General features: G+C 39.2%; 1 protein-coding gene and 1 long non-coding RNA gene across 4 annotated transcripts in view; one reads left to right on the forward strand and one right to left on the reverse strand.

The window, feature by feature from the left end:
- The window catches only part of LOC142360578 (uncharacterized), a 68954-nt gene extending 68203 nt beyond the window's left edge, over positions 1-751 (reverse strand). Inside the window, exon 1 of the long non-coding RNA XR_012763186.1 lies at positions 599-751. This is a non-coding gene — a long non-coding RNA (uncharacterized LOC142360578). The remainder of the gene's footprint in view (positions 1-598) is intronic.
- On the forward strand, positions 33-23216 carry HDAC2 (histone deacetylase 2). Of its 3 annotated transcripts, none has more exons than XM_075414181.1 (14): positions 33-214; positions 7815-7927; positions 8374-8491; positions 9434-9508; positions 9808-9946; positions 11684-11825; positions 15511-15603; positions 15713-15821; positions 17231-17371; positions 19262-19370; positions 20913-21043; positions 21942-22097; positions 22570-22627; positions 22832-23216. In XM_075414181.1, exons 1-14 carry the CDS (start codon positions 163-165, stop codon positions 22860-22862), a joined length of 1467 nt encoding a protein of 488 aa, XP_075270296.1. In that variant the 5' UTR covers positions 33-162; the 3' UTR covers positions 22863-23216. The 3 variants fall into 3 exon arrangements, with proteins under 3 accessions (XP_075270296.1, XP_075270299.1, XP_075270298.1); XM_075414184.1 differs by lacking the exon at positions 33-214 and adding an exon at positions 794-868; XM_075414183.1 differs by lacking the exon at positions 33-214 and adding an exon at positions 900-2148.

The raw sequence follows: 23216 nt of genomic DNA on the forward strand, positions 1-23216 counted from the left end.
GGCGGATTGGGCGCGTCCCGCTTGCTCGCCCCTCCCCCAGCCCATGTTCGGTCCCGCTCGCGCTGCCTGTGGCCCGGTGTCGTAGGTTACCGCTCTACCGCCCCCTCTCTCCCTCCCTCCCTGCCGGCTCGGCGCTCGCCTCGGCCTCCGGCTCCCGACCCTATGGCGTACAGTCAGGGCGGCGGCAAGAAGAAAGTCTGCTACTATTATGACGGTGAGCGGGGCCGGCGCGGGAGCGCGCGGGCGTGTGTGTGTGTGAGCGGGGGGGAGCCCCTGGCACGGCCGCCTAGGGTGGTCTGTCCCCCTCCCGGCTCCGCGGAGCGAGCTCCCCCCCCTCCCGGCTCCGCGGCGTCCCCGGCCGGGGCTCCCTGCCGCCTCCACCTGCGCCGCCGCGCCCCGCTCCCGCCATCGACCCTGCGCGCCCGGGAAGGGGCGGCGGGGCTGGGGGGAGCGTTGGAGCCGGGCGAGGTGTGGGTCGCGGCGCTGCCCGGCCTGCCGCGGGGTGGCTGCTGGGCCCGGCGGCCAGCGCTGCGTCTATTGTTCCCCCCTTCCCCCCCCAAAGAAATAAAAGAGTAAAAGTTGGGACACTCCCCCTCACCCGCCGAGCGCGGCGGCGCTGGAGACGCGGCCGCGTCTGGCTCCTCCCCTGCTAAAAGAAGCCCGGGCCGCTCGTGGCCGCGGCACCTGGTGGCTCCCGGGCCGGGGCCTTGCCCCTTCCCCTGGCTTTCGCGCGGGGGTCGGGTGCGCGGAGGGGGCGGGCCCCGCAGGAGCGCGCGTGGGCGCCTGGCGGCCGCTGGTGGTCTGCGCGGTCGGTCCCGTCGCGAAGGGGCGTGGGGCCTGCGCTGCGATCCGCGTCGCTTGCTTCGGGGTTTGGCGTTTGTTTTCGCTTGTCTTGTGCTGGGAGGGTAAATGCGTCGGTCAGATTAGAGATTTTTTTTTTATTTCATTTTATTTTATTTTGTTTAAAGTTGCCTCGTGCTGTAACAGCCCTTAAGGCCGGCGTGTGAGGCGGGTGTCGGTAGCCGCCGGGAGTCGGGGGTGGGGGCTGCTTTGCCGTGGCCCCCGGGCGTCTCCACCGTCTGGGAAATGCAGATGCAGGGCTCGGCGCCCTGAGGTGTCAAAGGCGCCTGCTGTGGCGGGAGCGGCCCTGCCCTTCGTGGGGGGGACGCTTCAGGGACCTGCCGTCCGTGGGGAGGAGTGCCTGAGGGACCTGCCGCTCGTGGGGAGGAGTTCTGTGGGGCCCGTCTCGGTGGTGCTTTGCCACGCTGAAGGAGGCAGAGCGGCGGTTGCCGCCCCCTTCCCTTTGTTGCTCGCTCGGGTTCTTTGTTCAGGCTGGAGGGGGAAGGAGGCCCCTGCTCGGGGTAGGTTTGGTGAGGCCTGGATCTTGCTTTTCTTTGGGAAGAGGAATCGCTTTTTGCCTGGTTGAAAGGGAGCCTGCAGTGATAGTTTGATAGTTTAGAAGCTGTCTCTGCAAATTTTTGCGTGTGGTTTTTTTTTTTTTTAATAAGTATGCTTTTTTATGTCATACAGTCATGTGGCTACAGTTTACTAGATACTGGTATCTTCAGTTTTTCTGTGATCCCTGGATTTTGGTGCTCGATGCTAGTGTCAGGCTCCCTTAACAGCCAGAAGGCCGTACTGGTGAAGAGGGGGGAGAAACTGGAGAAGAAGGAAGAAGTTTTCAGGTGGCAGGACAATGGCGACTTAAAAGCGGTTGTAGCCCATCTCTTGCTTGAATGCATGGGCTAGGAGAAATGCAGTTAACAATAATGTAGAGAAAGGAGTACCTATTGTAAAAGTTATTTGGAAAAAATGCTTTCTCTGTGATATAAAGAAACAGCTTTGGAATGTTTTTGATGTCTTATTTTTTTTTATTGCCAAAGCCAACAATTATTTTACACTTCTTTTGGAAACAGAGTTATTAGAAGAAATGTTACAGTTAATACCTGCAGTAAATGTTTTTAATGCTGATTTGTGGTTCGTCTGGCAAGTCTGAGTATCTTGTAACTGTCTTGTACCAGCAAAGTCTTGAATCAAAGCGAGGCGAGTGTTCAAAGCTTTAAAATAACTCAAAGCCAAAAAATACAAAGATAACCTCAAGCACACAACTGAGATATGACTATTTTTGTCATAATTTTCCCTCCACAGGTACTTTCACTTTGTTTCTCTGAAAGCATACACTAAAAGGTGTTGAAAAGTACTAGATGCCTGTATGCATATCTTTTGACATGCAATAAATTCCTGCACGCTTTTTGTGAATCTTTTGTCATTTAAAGTTGCTTTTCTAAATTAGCCTATCGCTTACCAAGTTTTCTCAGAGTGTACTGCCGTTCACGTTTTCTGATAATTAACAGGTTTAGTAGCCTTCACACTGTATCTGGAACCAATAAACTTTGGGTAGAAGAAGCTTGAATTAATTTTCTGCAGTTTGCATATAATAGACTGTCAGCCACATCCAGGTTGCAGGATTTGCATTGCTCGTGGTCGTGCTCAGGTCAGGAATTTTATTTAAATTTGAGCCAGTATACAATGAGAAGAACTAAAACTAAACAAATTAAGATACTTTGGTCGTCTTATCTGAAATATTTGTAATAACTGCTTCTAGTCTTAATATATATGTGGACATAGCTTAGCAAAGTCTGGTGCTGACACTGCCTAGAACCATGCCGGATGTGGAAAGATGTTGTAGCTTTTATTTTGGACTCTTACCATCTGTCTTCAGGTTGTTGACACAGTCTCGCAACACATGGCTCAGGGTGTTCAGTGGCCTCTTCCAAAATAGGTACGTGTTGTAGAGTTGTCCATAGCAATGAGGACAGGACCCAGATGGTTCTAGAGATTGTCGCAGCAACTAGTATGGCTACGGTTAAGAAGTGTATTTATTCCATGCCAATGCATTAGCAGTATTGTTTAGATTGCTTGTTGTGCATAATTAACGTGGGTGTTCAAAAGACTCTACCTTCATGAAAAACTTAAGAGATCTGCATCAGAATATGGTTGGTTCCACCGGTAAAGACAAGGCTAAACCTGTTTTAATAGGGCAATAATGCTGCTATATTCAGATGTTGTTGAAGTATGTTACCATTTACAGTTTAAGTTAATCTTCTCTGCACATGTAAGCTTCAACTGCGTTTCATAGAGATTCATCAGTGCTTTACGCAGTGGCTTCCAAACATGGCGGTGGTGTCCACCCTCTGCTCAGGGCTCGAAAGTCATAACTCGGCTAGTCTTCTGCATATTTTTAAAAACCAGAACAAAACCCCCAGCCCTTCAGATGCTATTACAGTAATTTGAGGCCTGTTTGAATAGCTGTTTGTTAGACTGATCAGACGTTGATGATCTTTCTTAAATTCATCTTTACATGAGTTCACCCGTTAGTGTTGCACAAGTCAACCCAAATGTAACTACCACTATTAAGATTTATTTTTCATGCGGTTTCCATTGTAGCAGTTTGGTTTCTGCACTTAGTGCAGTTCTGAAATACCTCATGATTTCATCGTAACCATACTTATAATAAGCCAAGATACCGTCAGTCTACATAATTTATCTGTTACAAAGCTGCAAAGTAATGTAACTTATAAGTTACAAAGTACAAAAGATAACTAAACATCATATCTTGCCTCTTTGTCAGGCCATTAAGACTGTTTTGTAATGGGTTAATTGAAAGGTGTTATTTTTCTATATATCTTAGTAACTAGAGAGACTAATGTACTTATTTGGGGATGAAGCAGCTTTTGTTGGTTGTGTGTTTGTCAGACATAACTGAAGTTCCTTTAAGGCATGTGGCATCTTGTATTTTTCTGTGTATTAGAATATTTAACATGCATCCGTAGACTTGTCTAGAAGTCTCAGACAGAGAAGTGTCTAAAACTTATATTCATCAGAGGAATCATGTGGATTTATTTTTATTTGATAGCTCTCTTCAGAATTTAGGCAAGTAGCTTGTATGAATGGAGAAGTAATTTTTTTAACATACTTGAACCTAAAGCATGACAGTGTATGTAACAATTTTCAAGTAGGTGTTCTGGTCATTTGTTGGTATCACATGGTGAACAGTGGAGGGCAGTAGACTCCTGCTAGCATGAAACTGGCACTTGGTTTGTCTCCTTTTAGTTAAGGACCCAACTCAGAGATTATGTTGTTACTTCTCAATAGGAGCCATTTAGCTGATATTTTCACTGGTATAAAACAGTAAATTTCAGTCTTTGAAGCCTTGCTGTGAGAGATTAATAAATTTACCACCTTTCTGCGTATAATACTTTGCATTTTTCCCCCTCTACTTCCTCTTTCAGTTACGTTCTTTTCTTTTGCACTTCCCATGTACACCCACACTGAGTGGTGTAAAATATGGTCATAACACTTCTGTGTGATTTTTACCCTTGTAAAGAGAAGTTTAGGATCAAGTACTCATACTATCTATCTGCAATACTTGTCCACTTGGCATTGCTGTACTTGTTTGATATATATCCAGGCTCTAGTCAAAGTTAGTCTGGCACTAAGTGCAGAGCTTTTTAGCTCCATCGATGTGGGAGGTGTCCCATCCCTGCACACGCTAGCTCTTGGTACACCTTGCTTTGCTCACCAAAGTACTGTATTAAGGCTGTGATAAATGAAGAAGAGATATATGGAATCATAGAATCGTTAAGGTTGGAAAAGACCTGTAAGATCATCAAGTCCAACCGTCAGCCCACCACCATACCTACTAAACCATGTCCTCAAGTGCCACATCAACACTTTTTTTGAACACGTCCAGGGGTGGTGACCCCATGACTTCTCTGGACAGCCTGTTCCAATGTCTGACCACTCCTTCAGGAAAGACATTTTTCCTAATATCCAATCTAAACCTCCCCTGACACAACTTGAGGCCATTGCCTCTCGCCCTGTCGCTAGTTAGTTGGGAGAAGAGGCCAACACCTGCCTCACTACGACCTCCTTTCAGGTAGTTGTAGAGAGTGATAAGGTCTCCCCTCAGCCTCCTCCAGACTAAGCAACGCCAGTTCCCTTAGCCGCTCCTCATAAGACTTGTATGGAATCATTAAGGTTGGAAAAGACCTCTAAGATCATCAAGTCCAACCATCAACCCAACACCTCCATGTCTGCTAAACTGTGTACTGAAGTGCCATATCTACGCATTTTAGGTTTTAGGATCAGTGCACAAAGTGTTTGCACCAGAAACGGCACCCTCTCCTTCACTGGGTAAAGGAGGAGAGACTTTTGATGCCTTTCCCCTCACCACATGATGTTGTCTCCAAGATGGGACCCTTTGTGATGTGATGTTGGCTGGAAATCAAGGGGCTAATGAAAAAAGCAGAGCCTCTTGCATACCTTTTCCTTCCCCACCCCTGCCAACATACACATTGCAACAGTCCCTTGAAACTTGGCGGACTAATGCCAAAACCTTTTTTTTGTTGTTGGTGCTAAGACCTGAAAGATGTAAATGGTATTGCCTGTTGCTAAAAGTGTATTATATTGATGTCTAGCATTAGTCATTACTGCTGAGCTCTACTGTGGAAGGATCAATGTGCTTCTGCCAGATACCCACCCACAAATCTTCTATTTGATTAGATAAGTTCCTATTAAATTTACCAATTTGCCAGTTCTTTTCACAGATATTTTTTCTGGTAAAAAATAAAGTAAAAGTTAAAAGGTATGCTCAATTTATGTATTGATTTTTTTTGTGTGTGTGTACACTGCAGTGTAAGGTATGTACAATATACTTAATTTTGAATCTGTTTATTTGATTAATTGCAGTATCTTGATGTGTTGCAAGGGTAGTAGGGAAGCTTGTTAATGTTTTTGTTCTTTTACATAACGGAAAATAACAGACTTTACATTTTACAGAAGATAGAAAACCATTCTTAATTGTCTGCTTCCTTATCCATCAGCATTTTGAGTAAAAATGTCGGTGATAATGACTACACAAGCTGAAGTAGTTAAAATGAAAATGACCAGTTTAACAAAAAAAGATCAGGGTATGAAATACATACAGATTCTTTAAGCTACAAATTGCTTTGGAATGAAGTTTCCTCAAAAGCATGTTATTGAAAGTCAGTATTGTCTTAAAATTTTGAATTTTTAAGCTCTCACTAGCTTGATGCTTTGTAAATCTGGGACTTCACAGTAATTTAATAAAACAAACTAGAGCTAGTAAATGGTTCATTTCCATCTTCCAGTCATTAGTTTCGAAGGGCTGTGGCGGATCTTTCCTAAACACCGAATTTGTGCATTACTGTTTTGTAAAATGCTTGGAAATGTTTTTGCTGGTGGGAAGGGGTGTGGTTGTACTCCCTTCATACCTTTTGCTCTTGACCTACATGTGACCGAAATTGCAGGCTTGCAATAAGTATCTGCAAGACTCCAGGTCTTAGTAACTGACAAGAAGTACTAATCTGCCACTTAAATATCTAATTTAGGAGTAGATACAGTTTCTTCAAAGTTTGTAAATTAATGCTAAAACTTGGTATTTCCATTCTTATGGGATGGCTAAGAGCTAGGTGTTAAGCAATTGTTTTTGTAGATAGCCTCATCTTACATTATATGAGGATGTATCTATTTTGCTAAGTGTCCTTACTCTCCTTGTCACTTTGAAAGCTGAATGCTGGATTTTAGAATGCTTTGAGACTTAGAATCTTACTGTAATGCTTGCTTTTCTTGGTAGTTGGTGATGCTGCTGCAAGCTGACATTTTCCCTTCCTCCTGAGCTGGAGCTCATGCTGAAGAGCTGAAACTGAAGCTGTTTTGTAGTGGTGCTTCTGACTAACAAAATTTGTAAAATAGTATGACATTGTGAAAATAGTATTTGTTTCATTTCAAGTGGACAAGGCAGAGCATGTTGGAGGATATGAAAGAAGAGTAAAAATTGCAAGAATACAAAGTTCACTAATAGTACCAGGAAATTTGATCAAAAAGAAAAGAGGTGTTGTTGCAAATAGTTCTTACAGATTTATCCGATTGAAAGCCATTGACAGCTAGGCATACCTTTTAGGCTTGTCTGCGTGTCCAGAAACATATGGACTGACTGCTAGTTCTATTTAAAATGGTCTGTGTCTTGGGAATGTCCGTGTTCAAAGTGGAGGCGTGTATGTGCTAGTAGTACCCTAGCTGGGGAGAAAGCTTAACTAGCCCGTGATAGCAGCCATTCTTTTCTCGGAAGTAAGTGTCAAATTTGTTGTCTTAATCGTGGCTCTAGTCGCTCTCTGGTTTGACAGAGCTGGGCTAACCTGGGTTACAAGGTTCTGTTAGACTACTGTGGGTCCCTAGCAGGAGATGACTGGGGAATGTTTGTGCGTGTGGTTGCAGCAATGGAGCTGAAGCTAACTTCTGGAACGTAACTGCTAGGGTTAGTAGCTAAGGGCAGGCTCAGGATGGTGTATTAAAATCGGCTCCTGCAACGTGGTGGGTTTTACTACAGCCTCTGTTGTGGTATAACCTGGCTGTGTCATCAGCAGTTTCTGCTGCTCTTGATGCCGGTTTGGTTTCCCATTACTTTATTCTTCAGTTCCTGCCCACTATTTTCTTCACTCTTGATTTGATACCGCTTCCTGTAGGCGTCTTTGCTCAGTCACTGCTGTTTGTAAAAGTGTTAGATTTGGCCTCCTTTTTGTCCTCTGCTTCTAAGGTATGAAATCTATGGGCAGTTTGTTTTCCTCGTGTCATTTTTGAAATAGACAGTAGTCCCTTTCTGGTGGTGGCTTTGTTTGTTTGGTTGGGTTTTTTTGCTTGGTTTTGTTAATAATCATACCTGCTTTCTTCTGGGAACAAATGAAAAGTTGGTTTGTAATATGAATAACTATTAATTTGTGTGATATTGACAGGTGATATTGGAAACTATTACTATGGACAGGGACATCCAATGAAACCCCACAGGATCCGAATGACCCACAACTTGCTGCTAAATTATGGCTTGTACAGAAAAATGGAAATTTATGTGAGTATAAGCAATAGAATGTCCACTGAAACATTTGAAGTTATTTTTAAAGGGCTTGAAATATTCTCACACAAATAAATGGAGAAGTGGAAGTGGAAACAGAAAATTCTTAGTGTATTCTCTCTTACTTAGAAATAAAACAGTATTTTATAACTGGTGAGGACTGCAGATTGTTGTCCATGTCTGGAAGAAGTGAGGTAGAGCCACAGCAGAGACTTTTTACCAGTATTTTATGATTGTGGGGGTGGAGTGTCGCGGGGACATTGGGGTAATTGCACAAAGCATTAACCAAGTTGTATACTAACAACAGAGTAGTCCTTGCTTTATTTAAAACAGCTGTTCTCCCTTCAAAGTACATTAGATTTCTTTCGAGTTGTCCGTTTTAGCCCATTTTTAGCTGATTTGGCAGAGCACTGATTATTTCTATAAACTGTTCTTGTTTTCAGCGACCTCACAAAGCTACTGCTGAGGAAATGACCAAGTACCATAGTGATGAATACATCAAATTTCTCCGATCAATAAGGCCTGACAATATGTCTGAGTACAGCAAGCAAATGCAGAGATGTAAGTGACAACATTAGGCTAAATCTATGTGTACGTGCTTTGGTGGTTAGCATTGTTTCAAACTTAATATTTACCAGTAGAGAGGTATGAACATGGATTAATGGCGTGGGTGGATTAGAGAAATACTGTAACAACAGTAACATGTGCCTGCCTTTAGCTAAGCTAATTTGGGGCTTTTCTATGAAAAGCAACCATCATGACAAAAGTGTTCTTTAAGCTTATGGAAGGATTTTTGCATCTCCTTTCACAGGGTGTATTCTATATGTGAAATACTACTTTCCATATGCTTAATGCACAGATTAAACTTTAGCTGTGAGCTGTTTGCAAAAGTGTCTTAAAATCTGTTCTAATGCAAAATCTCTCTGAAAAAGAATGGCCTTTAGAAGAGTAGAGAAGTAAAAATGTGTGAAGATGTGTGCGAGTCTAGAAAAGGAGTTACTCATCCCTGTTAAAGGGAGATGGTAAAAGTTGTACATTATTCACTGCTCTCCCTTTCTGTCAATTTATTTCTTTAATTAGAGGAGTAGGCTCAAAGTACTGTTAGGAATGCGGTTTGACAGCTATTATATCAATGTAAAAGGCAGTATTATAACCTCTTTATGGTGCCTTATTCTCAGCAAATTATTTTTCCAACTAATCGTGCATTTCTTAACAAGACCTACGTTAGTCATCACTTCTTCAAAAATGTAAAAATTATCTAACTTCTGGTTAACAAGACAAAGCTTCCCATGGAAACAAAAAAGAAGAAAAAAAGATAGTTTGGAGTCATCTTAGATTATAAAGACTTTACATTGTTTTCAGTATTTAAAATTTAGCCTGACAAAAATGAGAGGGGAGAGTAGTTAAAATGATGAATGAACTATACGTTGCATCTGTGTTATCCATGCATATAGCAGTGCTGTTGAAATGATGTGTTTGAAAAGTAATGCGTTTCTTACACAGTTAATGTTGGAGAAGATTGTCCTGTCTTTGATGGCCTGTTTGAGTTTTGTCAGCTGTCAACTGGAGGTTCTGTTGGTAAGTATAGGTAGTTTGCCAGCTATTTTGTAGCTTTATTACATTTATGTCAGCAGCTTAAAACTTTGATAGTATATTTAAAACTGGAGCAAATGTGTTTTTCAATAAAGAAATAAAAATTGTATATCAGTTAGTTGATATCTCTCATATTTGACAGTCTGTATCTCAGTGTTATTAAGAGATCAGATTTAAGATCAACTTACCTAACAAATAAGATACTATTTCAAATAACAGATTTAAAAGGCCTTCAGAAGTTTCTGGCTACATTTCCTTTCATTTTTCTGTATGTCTTTTTACAGCTGGGGCAGTAAAACTGAACAGACAACAGACAGACATGGCTGTTAATTGGGCTGGAGGACTTCACCATGCTAAGAAATCGGAGGCATCTGGTTTCTGTTATGTCAATGATATAGTGCTTGCCATCCTTGAGTTACTGAAGTAAGTTTATGATGGGAACAAGATAAAATTGTAGAAAGTGTCAAATTCAAGTATTTAGGTGTTTGAAGATACAAATTGTAATTATTATTTCAGTGAGTTTTCATAGCCCATGTTGAACTCATGCAGTTTCAGTTAAGAAAACTCCAAACTCTGCCTGGTTTGGCTTCAGCAAGAAGTTTAAACTAAAATATAGGCAAGCTGGAAAGAAAACTAGTAGGAGAAAGGTTTAAAAAGGGTATTGAGAAGTACTGCTTTAGACAGAGGATACTGAACTTCTGGAACTTGATGTTACAGGAGGCTGAAGGAAGCAGACAACAACAACAGATTCAAAAGAGATCAGACATAATCATAGACAAGAGGTCTGTGAATGGATACTAAAGATCCAAGCAGTGGTGCACCCTGTACAGTGCCATATGCTGTAATTCTAGGTGATGGGGAAATACTAGGGTAGCAGACTTCAGCAAATGGACAGGCTTACACGCTCTCTGTAAATATTAATCTCTTCTTGCTACTCGTGGGAACAGAACAGTGGTCTAGATGGATCACTGCCCTGACCCCTTAGGGCAGTTGTCATGCTCATAGTCACACACCCATTTGGTTTCTCAATATGCCTGCTTGTTTCCTGTCATTTGAGTTGTTACTAAACCAAACAGGAATATTCAGGAATATTCAGGGAAGATCATGCATGGAGCTTCCTTGGTTTGTTACATGAATTAATGTGGCTGCTATGAATAAAAAATCGTAACGCTTTTCTTAGACTGCAGAGACATGTACAGCATGTATTCAGGATCTGTCTCTGCAGGCTAAAGAAAAGCGATATGATTTTCTGTGGTCCAGCCTTGAGCTTTTTAGCTTAATGTACGTGTGAAGGAAGGAAACTTTCAGATAGTTATGGGTTATGTAACTGTAGGAAACTGTCCTATTCAATGTCTTAAGCCAAAAATCTTAGCCCACCTGAAATTATGGCTGCTCAGACTCACATTCTATAGCACTATGCAAAGCATGATGAAAATGCGTGTTCTGATGTTGATAGACTTTGTTCTTTACTGAACAACATAGAATTTAAGGGATACTTACTGTTGTTTCTAGTGCTCTGAGGCTTCAAACAAGTGGTTTCTTTATCCATCTCAAACTGATCTGAAAGTTGTAGTATTGAAGGAAATAATAGCAGTAGCATAGTAGTTTCATGCTAATAGTAAGCATGATACACCTGAAAATAAAGAGTATGCCTATCCTTACAAGCTGCGGAGGTGAAGACAACTGATTGACGGCAAATAAGTATTTAAATTTATTTTTTGCGGGCTTATGGAACTCGGGTTATTCCTGCTCCTGGCACTATGATGTTTGAAGAGAGGTTTTAGTGCAGATTGGTAATTCTTGAGAAGGCAGAAAGAAAGGCCCTGTGAAAGAGGCGAATTCAGCAGATGTGAACAACAGAAAGTGGTGTGGACAGAAACACAAGGTATAGGTTCTACGAAGTGAGACAACTTGGGGTAAATACTGAATACGTTACGTACTTAAATGACTGATGAAGATAAGCTTACTTTCATTATTATCCAAACTGTACTGAGAATTCTAAGAGCATATGGTCACTTCAACCAAAATCATCAAAATTATCATTATCTTGGATTTTAGTGTTTGGTTGGGTTTTTTCCATTAGATTTTTCTTTGTTAGGTATCAGCATGTTATGAACATAACAGATAATGATGATTTCTCATATGTGATTTTCTTCCTAGGTATCACCAAAGAGTGTTGTACATTGATATTGATATCCATCATGGTGATGGTGTTGAAGAAGCATTTTATACCACAGATCGTGTCATGACAGTATCATTCCATAAGTATGGTGAATATTTTCCGGGCACAGGGGACCTTAGGGTAAGTTTGAATTTCATTAGGGGATAAATTGCCTCTTAATTCTTTTCCTTGTAGATACTGTTTTAGTACTGGGTTACAGTAACTATGTCCAGTAATAATACACAGCAGTAAGTTTTCAGAAAGTGTTAGTCTAGAGCGATAGATTTGTTGAAGAACCTTAGAGAAAAAACATCCAGGATAGCAAGGAAGTAAATTATTCACTTCTACACAAAATCAACACCCTCTGGAGAATTGTCTGAACCTTTAGTTCAAATATATAATAAGTTTAGTTCACTCAGATTTTTGAAATGTCTCTAGGAAGACAATGTGGTATGTTTATAGTGATTATCTGTAAATTTCAGTTCTGCACATACAGTGAAAAGTAGCTGTTTGGAGCTTTAATAGTCACAAAGCTTCATGTGAAACTTGCACTTGATGTGTTCTTTTTTCCTAGTAATAGAGTTGGCTCATTTTTGGAGTATTTCTTATGTCATAAAGTGTGTTTTGGGTTCTCATGGTGCTCAGTGCTGAAGAACTTTAGCATGCCTCACAGACAACTGTGTGCTAAGCCTTATAGCCAGCTTGAGGGGGAGGGAGCATTGGCCTGTGAAGAATTATTGTTTAAGCTGTTGTAGAATCTCTAGCAAAGCTGAGAATGGAAACCAATTTTCCTGGCCCTTCATATTAATTTTTAAGTTAATCATTCCTCATGTTAGACTCTTGTCCATTAAAGAGGAAATTGTTCCATTTTGCATCTTGAAAGAATATTTCAAGTATTAGGATTAATACATTCCTAGCTTCAAACTCATACATTAAACCTCTTTTTATCAGAGGCGGCCCAGAACTCACTCATCTGGTATTAGCAACTTTGTACATTAATTTGTGCATACAGTTAGTAATTTTTTAAAAAACTGTAAACATTTCTAAAAAGTTGACCTACAAAAATCCTGCGCTGGGAAAGAATGCACTGTTTTCCTACTGTCTTTAAATTGATTCAAGTGATGCAGATATTTGCATTTCTGCTGATACTCCCGGAATGTGTGTTCCCCAGCGTGCTAATGATACCCAGAGGACACAGGAGTAAATGGAAGTTGAGCTTTAAAGCAGTGGGGTGCGAAGTGTTCGTTTCAGTGTGGCGGTTGGAGCTGAATGTTAATACGGTTGTTAGACTTTATATTAAACTGCATTCTGAATTGATCTAAGTAGAAATTGGATTAGGCATTGTTTTTATCGGTGTGGTTTAACTTGACTGGCCACAAGGTGGTAGCAGTGCTTCAAACAAAAAGCAGCTCAGCCCGGGCGGCTTATAAAGGCAAGCTGTTGTTGCTGAATTGGGCTAGAATTTTTTTTTTTTTTTTTTTTTTTTTTTGAGGCTTAGATATCTTGTCTTTTTAGAAACAGCACTTCCCGTTGACAGAGAAGTTTATGGATTCTTCACCTCACCACACCCAGGACAAAGAATTTAAAGATACACAGCTGAAATAAATAGAAGATTATTGTATGTTATTGTGATTTCGTTTTTTTAGCACAGGATCAGTGACAAACAGTACCTTAGGCATGGTAACTTTTATTCTGTGCTGCTAGCTAGTATTTTGAAATGAGCATTGTCTGCATGCAGACTTCAGCAGGCTTTATTGCAATTATGACATCCCAGTAGGAAAAAAAAACAAAAACAAACTTTGTCCTGTCTCCAGAGTTTGCAAAGCTAATTGAACTAAAGGGAGAGCTAATTCTCTGAAAAGCCAATGTTCTTTCCTGAGACCAGTGTTGTGCCGGTTGCTTCTGCTCGATTTGATGTAAATAACCAGCAATGGCAGATCAACTTTAACAACAAAATCTTTGTTTTTGTCAGCATTTTGGCACCATTCAAGCTTGTTTCTGTAATCCTTTAGTTAGTTGGTCTAGTTTGCTGATCAGGTTACGCTTATTTGATGCAGGAACAAATCATAAATCAGCTGATATTTTTGTGATTGCAGCTCCATCAGTGTAGCTGAATCTCACAGAGGTTGTGTAGTTCAGCTGCATTCATCCTTTTTCTACTGAAAGTATTGTGCAGTCTGAACATACAGTGTCGTTAGTAAGTTATTTGACCTACTACACATCTTGGATGATAGCACTAATGTTGACTTACATATATGTAGATAAGTCAGTTGAGACTGTAGTGCTAGGTGATGGCCCAGGTTCTGGGAGGAAGTTTGATCCATTGGTGTGAATGGGCAACGACCGGAATGCTATATTGTTTCATTAATGTGTAAAACCACTGCAAGTATTAGCTACAAAAAACATCTAGCTCTGACTAGAAAGCGATTACCCTGTTTAGTGGGAAATTGTGTGAACTGTTTTCTTTTTTTTTTTAAATCTGGAAAGCAAGACACCACAACCTCAGAAAAATAATGGACCTAAAGCCTAGGCCATTCACTTTGGCAGATTCTGAATAACTGTCATGCTCCAAATCAGCCAGAGTTGAGTTCAGCAGGTGTCTTCAGTGTCACTAATCTTGCAGTACTATGAAATATTAATAATGTGCTGGAAGAAGGAGGAAAAAAAGTCAATTGTTAACATTGTTCGTATGCTACATTGGCTATTCGTCCCCATGTCCGTCCCCTATGTCATTCGTGTGTCGTGTCCCGTCCCCCCCCCAACATAGTTACTGGAAGTGACTCGTTACTGTTGCATTCACTGCTAAGGAGGCGTTGTTCAGGAAGAGGAAAAAGGGAAAAAGTCCATAGCTATTTCAGTAGCTAGTGTTGGGAAGGTTAGTATTTGTATTGCTGGGCCGTCCTATGTCCTAGTCGTGACTTGTAGTTTTTGAAGGATGTTGGACCTGGAAGTGTGCTCTTTCTGCAGAGCTGCTGTTTGATGATAGTTTACAGCCAAACTGAACAGATCAAATCTTATTGTCATCCCCACTGTACCTTTATTAGTGGTAGAGAACTGCTCTGTAAACTGGATCAGCTTCTGTCTGGTGATGAGCTAAAGGGAAGAAATGGGAATGTGTGGCAAGCAGGGATCTTTAAGTTTTGAGCTGATCATCAAAACGGTAGTGGATGGATTCAGGCTTTATTCACTTGATTTTTCTGCAAAGAGTTTTTTCTTTTAATACATAGGTTGTCCAGGAAAGCTGGTAAGATAGACTACTACAGTTTCTGCCTTGTCACCTGATGGAACTGAGAATAATCTGCAAGTTCATTTTTTTTTTTGTCTCAGTTTCTTCAAGGGCACCTATAAGTGGCCTCTGCCTGATTTTCTTCTCTCGCTTTTGCTGCAGCTAGTTCTTAATCCTGTGTTTGGAGCAAAGAATATGGTTTTAAAAAGCTTCTTAAATACAAATCTCTGTACAGCACCAAAACCATGCATATCACCTTGCTCTTCACAGTTTTCTTGCTTGTTTCTGCTTAACTGTTTTTACTGGGCTAAAATGATCAGTTATATTTTGTCTTTTTGTCTTAAATCTTTGAATTAAATCAAGCGTACTTCCTGCAAATTTAGTCTTGGTGTATAATTCCTACACTCCAAAATGATTTTATGGGAGAATGGGAATCAAGGAAGGTACTTTGCCTCTTTTCCCCTCACAGACATGAATAATGGTACAAATAGCCCATCAGACTCATGTATACTTTTTACCGTGATACCATCATGTGCTGCTGTGTTTGCAATAAAGCGTTTGTCGTGTTTGCAATAAAGCGTTTGTCATCTTTGCTTATAGGACATTGGTGCTGGAAAAGGCAAATACTATGCTGTCAACTTTCCAATGAGGGATGGTATAGATGATGAATCATATGGACAGATATTCAAACCAGTGAGTACTTATTGTGTTTTTTAGAGATCTCTAGAAAGATACTAGTTTCATTTTGTGGATTTGTTTTCATAATGTGAATTAACAACTTGCTGATTTATATTGATTATAGATTATATCCAAAGTAATGGAGATGTACCAGCCCAGTGCTGTGGTATTACAGTGTGGAGCAGATTCCCTGTCTGGTGACAGGCTGGGATGCTTTAATCTTACTGTTAAAGGTAAGCAGAAAAGTGGTTGTTTGTTTGTCTGTAACCTTTTATTTAATAGAAACCTCTATTCTTCATACTGGTTTCCAAGACACTTGCATGATAAGGACTGGATTCACAAAGGTTTTGTGCATTACTATGATTAATCACCTCTTTCTCTGCTATGCGAAGATGGCCAAAGAAGTTGCCTCGTTCTTTCTGACCATCTAAAAAAGTTAAGAAACTTGGTTTTCCGTGTTCTTCCTAGCTACTCAAGTGATTCTCTTCTTTCTGTGCACATGCTTTACATAGCTGTAGAGCATTATTCTGGAATGACAGAATGACAACAACCATCCTACTGCAACACTTACTATGATGGGCAAATAATAAAACCAGTGGTTCACTTAATAGGACTAGAGATACTAAACTTCAAATGCCTTGTTTGGTGTAAAATAGCTGTTACGCAGATGAGACTATTCACTGCTTTGTTAAATTTGTACTGATGTTTGTTATACTGAGCCTTATGTTAACATTCTTTTTTATTAACTTTTATGGAATTAATTTATTTTGATATCACTTGCATTTCTACCCAAAAGCATGATTCTCAAAATTGGGATAAGATGTTAATTTAGCAAACATTATTATTATTAAAGTGATAAAATATTAAATACATGTTGAACTTTCGCTGAGTCTTGAATCCAGCCTGTTTAAATCATTCACTTTCTGGGTTTTCTTGGTTTTGTGTTTTCTTAATGAGGCAATTAGAGTTTTGTAGGTAACAAAATGCAGTATAGTATCTGTCGAGTGTGCAGTGTTTCAGGGTTCTTTTCTTGATTTGCACCAGATGGCAAAGCTACTTCAGTTGCCCATACAGCTCAGATTTTTTTCCATCTTGCGTATCTTAGAAATCAAGAGAGCTGCTGCCTCCTACAGATGCCTTTCAGTATGCTGTACCTCCCTGGAATGTGTACTGTCTTGGCACCAGTTCGTTCTGTAAGCAAGACTTAGCAACCTCTAATACAGGTTCCAATTTAGAAGTAGAAAGGACCAAGTACCAATTTGCTTTTTTCCCTTCTTCCCTCTTTGCATTTAACTGAGAAATTATCCCTAGATTTGTCACTGTGTATTGACATCAGTTATGGAAAAACATAATGCTAAACATTCTAAGAGCATTTCAGAACAGCAGCGATAGACCATCATGCAAAGTTTCTGAAGACTGGGGTGGATTATGTTTGATGTATTTTGTACATTTCTTATCTGTAGTTCTTGACCTTATGTGAGGTTGTGCTTAGCTCTAGGGGGAGACAGTTCTGTTTTACTTGAATCAATTCAGTTCTTACTTGAGAAGCGTGACTGCATATGTCTGATTAATTAGTTCATTATATATTTTTCTGTTTAACAGATACTTTGCATATATTGTCAACTCTTCTTGTGATTTACAGGTCATGCTAAATGTGTGGAAGTTGTAAAGACTTTTAACTTGCCATTGCTGATGTTAGGAGGAGGAGGATATACTATTCGTAATGTCGCTCGATGCTGGACATATGAAACTGCCGTTGCCTTAGATTGTGAAATTCCTAATGGTAAATATTAATACCCAAATTAATACTTTATAAATAAAATAATCATGGGAAGGTTTAAGTGAGCAGATAGAAAATATTCCTGTAGCTAACTGTAATGCATCAGTTCAGAATAAACTATGTAGAAAGCTATTGTTAGGATTTAGCCAATAAATTTTTAGTAGCTTATGCACTACGTAAACTTAAGCATTTTGGGCTTTTTTTTATGCTTTAGCAAAAGCTTTAAATGATTGGATCATTTTTTGAAAATTCAAAATGTAAAACTTACAGAACTTTCCTTGTAACTATTTTTAATACGAACATCATCAGTATGATAGAACATATACTGCATTTTGATTGTAACAGCATAGACCTGTGTAAGTTGGGCACCACCATGGGCATGGTATTGACAAGATATTATTAATGAGTATGGAGATGTCCATTTTATGTAGTAAAACGTAACTGTTTCTTCATTGTATCTATGGGTGAAAAGTAACTGTGAAAGTATATTGACTTCCACTCTTCCATTTGACTCAATTTTGACTATACAAGCTAGCCTAAAAAAAAATTGAAATCAAAAAAACAATAGTAGACTTCTTTCAAATAGTTGAATAGTGAAGTAAATTCTCTGAGGAAGATCCCCAAAGATCCTGCAGTGCCTTTACTTCTGGCCAAATATACTTCTGGACATGTTTTTGGAATGCCTCTTTATAAAATTGATGTTTGGACTGTTTTGTTGCACATCAGTCATGGCAGTTTTCACATAGGACTGCAACTTTTGCTGATAACCTTTTGGTATTCATGTATCTCTTGCTGGGTTCATAGTGTTTCCGTCTGACCTCAGTGGAATGCTGATGTCAGTGAGAAAAGAGTATTTGGACAGTACCTTTCAAGACATATATTTTCCATCTTGCAAGTCAATATACATTCTTTGCCAGCCAAAGCTTTTGAACAGATGGTAGTGTTTCCTTATCTTGGGACTTTTTTTCTCTCCATTAGCGCGTCCCATTCAATGGATATATATAAAGTTTTTGGGTTTTGTTTTTTTAACATTCCTCTCAACTTTGTGGGTCCCTGTCATCTTTAATCTGTTCTGAGAAAGAACAGTGCATTTTGAAATGTTGCAACAGCAAGTTAATCTTCATCTCCTTTCTATCCACCTAACAAGATTGCTTATCCTGTCATAATCGTAAATGAAGAAACAACACAAAGGGTTTAACTAGAAGTGGATTTCAGTGTCTTATTTTTTAAGGGTTCTAGTTTTTTTCAGATTTCTGTTAATGTATCTGGGAAGACACACTCTCATTCAATATAAAATACTACCGTTTTCCTGGATATGGAGTCTTCATCGACTTCATTTTGGGGATTAGATGTTCCAGTCAGGGGATCGTTATCTGTGAAAATACAGAAAGTGGAGGAAGGGCAGGGGTGGGGGGAAATGGACAGACATGGGTGTCACTGAGCTTACAGCGCTTACCATGGATATTGAACTACCTGTGATCTTCGGCCTAATAATATGTATTGCATGTTCTGCTGAAGAAATATTTTGAATGGCTCATTTAGACCTTTAAACTGGACTAATTTTGAAATTAGTTGTAAGAAATCATCAGTTAATCTTTTCTGAAAAAGTAGCATTTTTAATTATTTTACCAAACTTGTTACTTATGGTCTAACATGATTACAGTAGAAGTTTCTCTTTCTCTTTTTATTTTGCCAACAAATTGAAGTTCATCTATTGAATAATTTAGAGGAAGAACACTGAACAGTTCAGGCAGTACTTAAGTATTACTGTTTACCCGAATACTTCAGGTTTAATAGTTGTCTAACTAAAATCCTGTCAAAACTACTGTTGTGTTTAAAATGTTTAAGATCTTTTTTGGGTCACAAAGTTGTCTTTTGTGTTTTGGTTTATAGAGTTGCCATACAATGACTACTTTGAGTATTTTGGACCAGACTTCAAGCTTCATATTAGTCCTTCGAATATGACTAATCAGAATACACCAGAATATATGGAGAAGATCAAGTAAGCAGTGATTACCTTACCTATCAATTAGGTCATGTGAATCGTATTTCTCCAGAGGTTTGATTATTAGGCAGTTTTGAAAACTGTATGCCTTTCTCTGTTACACACTAAAAATAAATACTGAATAGATTTGACATATTTTTCATTTGTCAGAAGAGTTACTTTTAAAGTCTGTTCCTACAACAGTATGTATGCTTATGAAGCCCTATGGCTATAAATAAGACCCAGCTTGGATTTTTACTTTTTCCAGCAACTAAAGAGATGACTGTTTTACTTGGCTTCCCATTCTAATTTTGTAGAAAGTTTATCCTGTCAAGAAGCTGGTATGCTGTGATGATTAGGATTTCTAATTCTCAGCTCTGTGTCTAAACGTGAACCAAGATTGTCATTCTTTGTAGCTGTCAGCTGTGAAAATAAAAAGTCACATGTGAGCTTGGACATCCAAAAATGTGGAAAGATAGCAATGTGAGTGCAGGCAATTGAGTGACTGTGGTTTGATAAATCCACAAATTGAGAAGTGCTCATTGACAAGCTATAGTGGGTATATGTTTTTAGCCTGTGCTATTTCACACTTAGTTTATTCTTACTCACATCCTGAAGGTTTGATTGTAAACAAATATTTTACTTTGGGGACGGAGTAATGCAATACAATCAATTTTGTACTCAACTGAAAAGAGATAGTTGACCAGCCTGAAGTACCCTTTGCTTACCCAGGCTTGTCCCTGCTCTGGGTTTAAAAGAATAAACCCCTACCCCTGCTCCAAGTTTAACAGGCTGTTAATGGTTCACAGGAATTCTTTTGGTTACTAAAAATAGCTGAATAAAGATGTGAAACTAGCTGTATTAAGTTTGCCAGTACTGCTATAACCTGTAAAACTGTCAAATTGCAAAATTAACCAAAGCAGTTAAAATGCTAATTTTTGAAGTGGTTAATGTATAGACTGTGATTGGTGTTCATAGCACAAGTATATAAATCACAATCAAATTAAAGGGTTTTAGTTTTTAATAATGTGCAAGGGGGGGAAAAAACCCACACATTTTTCATTAATGCAGTTCTGCAAAACTTCTCTGTAATAATAGTGCTCCAGCTGGTGATCTGCCAGGCTGCATGCTGTATATTGTGTATTGTTGAGCTTTCATGGTGCAAGTAGGCTGCAAAACTTGTTTGCTCTTTGACGCATCTCTGGGCACAGATTGTGTGTGTTCTGTCAACAGAGGTACAATCTCACATCCTGTACTAACACCCACAAGAAGAGCAATGACCCACCATTTCAGAGAATCTTCCTTCAGTTAGTTGTATGCTTTCAGAGAGACCTAACTTTAGGGGAGGGGACTCCCTGGACTGGCAAAACTGTTTTGCAAGGTCCTGTGATTTGAACAGAGGCAGAAACCATAAGGATTCTGAAAAAGCATCAGTTGCCATTTGGCTCTTCAAATTGGGCAGAAGGATTCAGAGATGGTTGTTACAAGTGACAATGTCACAGTGTGAATCAGTGACTCTACTTTTATGTAGTAATAACTTTCCTTGTCTGTTACTTACAGGCAGCGCTTATTTGAAAACTTGCGCATGTTGCCTCATGCACCTGGTGTACAGATGCAGGCCATTCCTGAAGATGCTGTTCATGAAGATAGTGGAGATGAGGATGGAGAAGATCCCGACAAACGCATTTCTAGTGAGAAATATCTTCTCGTGGTAGAGCATGTCCAAGTAGAGCCTTTTTAGATTTAGTTGTTCAGAACCTTAGTCCCAGGAGGGCGGTATTGGAAGATTGGCACTATTGTTTCCTGAGTGAAAAACTTTGCCACTGATCTGCCAGTTTTGCTGTTCTTAAGGTAGATGGCATCTGTGCACAAATCTGAACCTTTTAAAGGGGTCTAAAGAAGTGCTGAAAGAACATGGGTTTTTTGCATCTTATGAAACAGTCGTCTTATTTCAAATCTAAAATAGATACTCCAGAAGTCTCAGATGATTATAACTAAAGGTGTACAGGACTTAGCTTCTGCTTTTTGTTACTCACAAAAACGTAATGTTCCCTTTTGATGTGAAGTGAGATACTGTCTTCAGAAAAAATTGTTATATAACATTTTATTTGCTTTTTTTGTTGCGAGAGAGGGGTTTTCCATACTCGCAACACTACTCTTCATTGCTGTTAGCCTTTGTATGAACAGTGAGTTGTTCTTCAGCTACAGCTAAGAGTTTCCTGCTACCTGTAACCTTTTTTTGATGGTGATTGGAGTAATTCTGTAACCTCTTATTGGTGCACTGTTGGTTTTCTGAACTGTTGAAACCATAATGTTTTCTCCTGTGATTTAGTTTTTGATATTTGAAATTCATTTGATACATGTTAAAATACTCCCACCCTCCCCTTGTGTTTCTCTAAAGCTATTTTTGGAAGTCATTGTGAGAGTCCCAGGATATCTTTAAAGACAGTATTTTTATCCGTAATTTAGTTCATCAGCATTAAATGATTATAGTATATTATTAATCATTCTTAATTTGATAGTTCTTTTTTATTAGGCCTATTGTAGTTGGACTTTATGCTCAATTAATTTCATAACTCTGAATCCTAGTTCGAGCATCTGATAAGCGCATAGCCTGTGATGAAGAATTTTCAGATTCTGAAGATGAAGGGGAAGGTGGGCGACGAAATGTTGCAGACCATAAGAAAGGAGCAAAGAAAGCCAGGATAGAGGAAGACAAAAAAGAGACGGAGGACAAAAAAACAGGTAGGACTCTGGTGTGATTTCATCCTCTATTTTAGAACTGCAAATGTCAGTTCTGCCAGGAGAAAGATGCTTTTTCTGTTAACAGTTAATTAGCTGTTGAGATGATGATTTATTTTTTCCATCGTATTTAAAGCATCTGTTTTATCAGTTTCAAGATACAGCTGTTCACACTAGACTAGTGTTTTCAGCCAAGGGTTACTGTTACTGCATACCATCATTATGGCCAGTCAAGAGAGACTTGCCCTGAGGTATTTTGAATCACTTGGCATGGTGCTCAGATCACTCCTTTGGATAGATGCATTTAACACTCTATGTTAATATGTAACCAGTAATAGGACGACTTCTAAAAGCTAGTTCCCCCTGCCTAGGAGTATATACAAAAAAACCCCGCCACTTGGTCATGTTTTTTTCTTCCAAAGTCTTAAGGTTTTCTTGCATATTTTAGTGTATTTAAAATCTTGTTGGTTTTCAGATGTTAAGGAGGAGGATAAATCCAAGGACAGCAGCGGTGAAAAGACAGATGCCAAAGGGTAAACCATAATTATTTAATAATGAATGTCACCTTTTTGAAGAATGTTTATTAATTTAAAATACTATGAAGTATTGATTTCTGTAGAGATCACTTTCAATTCCTCATAATACTAAATATTTTGGACTCATGATTAGTAATTAAAAATTGCATTTTTAAAACAGTTGAAAAAATGAAACAACAATTTGTTTTTGCCTTTGTACAGAGCAAAATCAGAACAGCTGGGCAATCCTTGAACAAAAGATAGCCTCTCATCAGTTGCAGAACATAGTAATAGAGCTGGAGAATACCTGAAAGAAGAAAAGTTTTCGTACTGAGAGAGACTGCTGATTTCATTTTGTACTATTTGGCATGGACCGTATTTATTTTCAAACGGCTTTGTTCTGGTTTTTGGCAAGTTGTATTGTGAGTTTTCTAATTATGAGGCAGAAATGCCTTTCTTCACCATGCTTTATGTAATAGTATTTAAAAATGGATGTGAGTTATTATGTTAAATGTCTAAACTGATCTATTAAAGTAATTTGCCTTTCTTGAGCTGATTTTACCTTTTTTGTAATTTTATCTTTATTAAAAAAAAATTGTACTTGGTT

The sequence above is a fragment of the Opisthocomus hoazin genome, chromosome 2 (genome assembly GCF_030867145.1).
Source record: "Opisthocomus hoazin isolate bOpiHoa1 chromosome 2, bOpiHoa1.hap1, whole genome shotgun sequence".
In the NCBI taxonomy this organism is placed as follows: Eukaryota; Metazoa; Chordata; class Aves; order Opisthocomiformes; family Opisthocomidae; genus Opisthocomus; species Opisthocomus hoazin.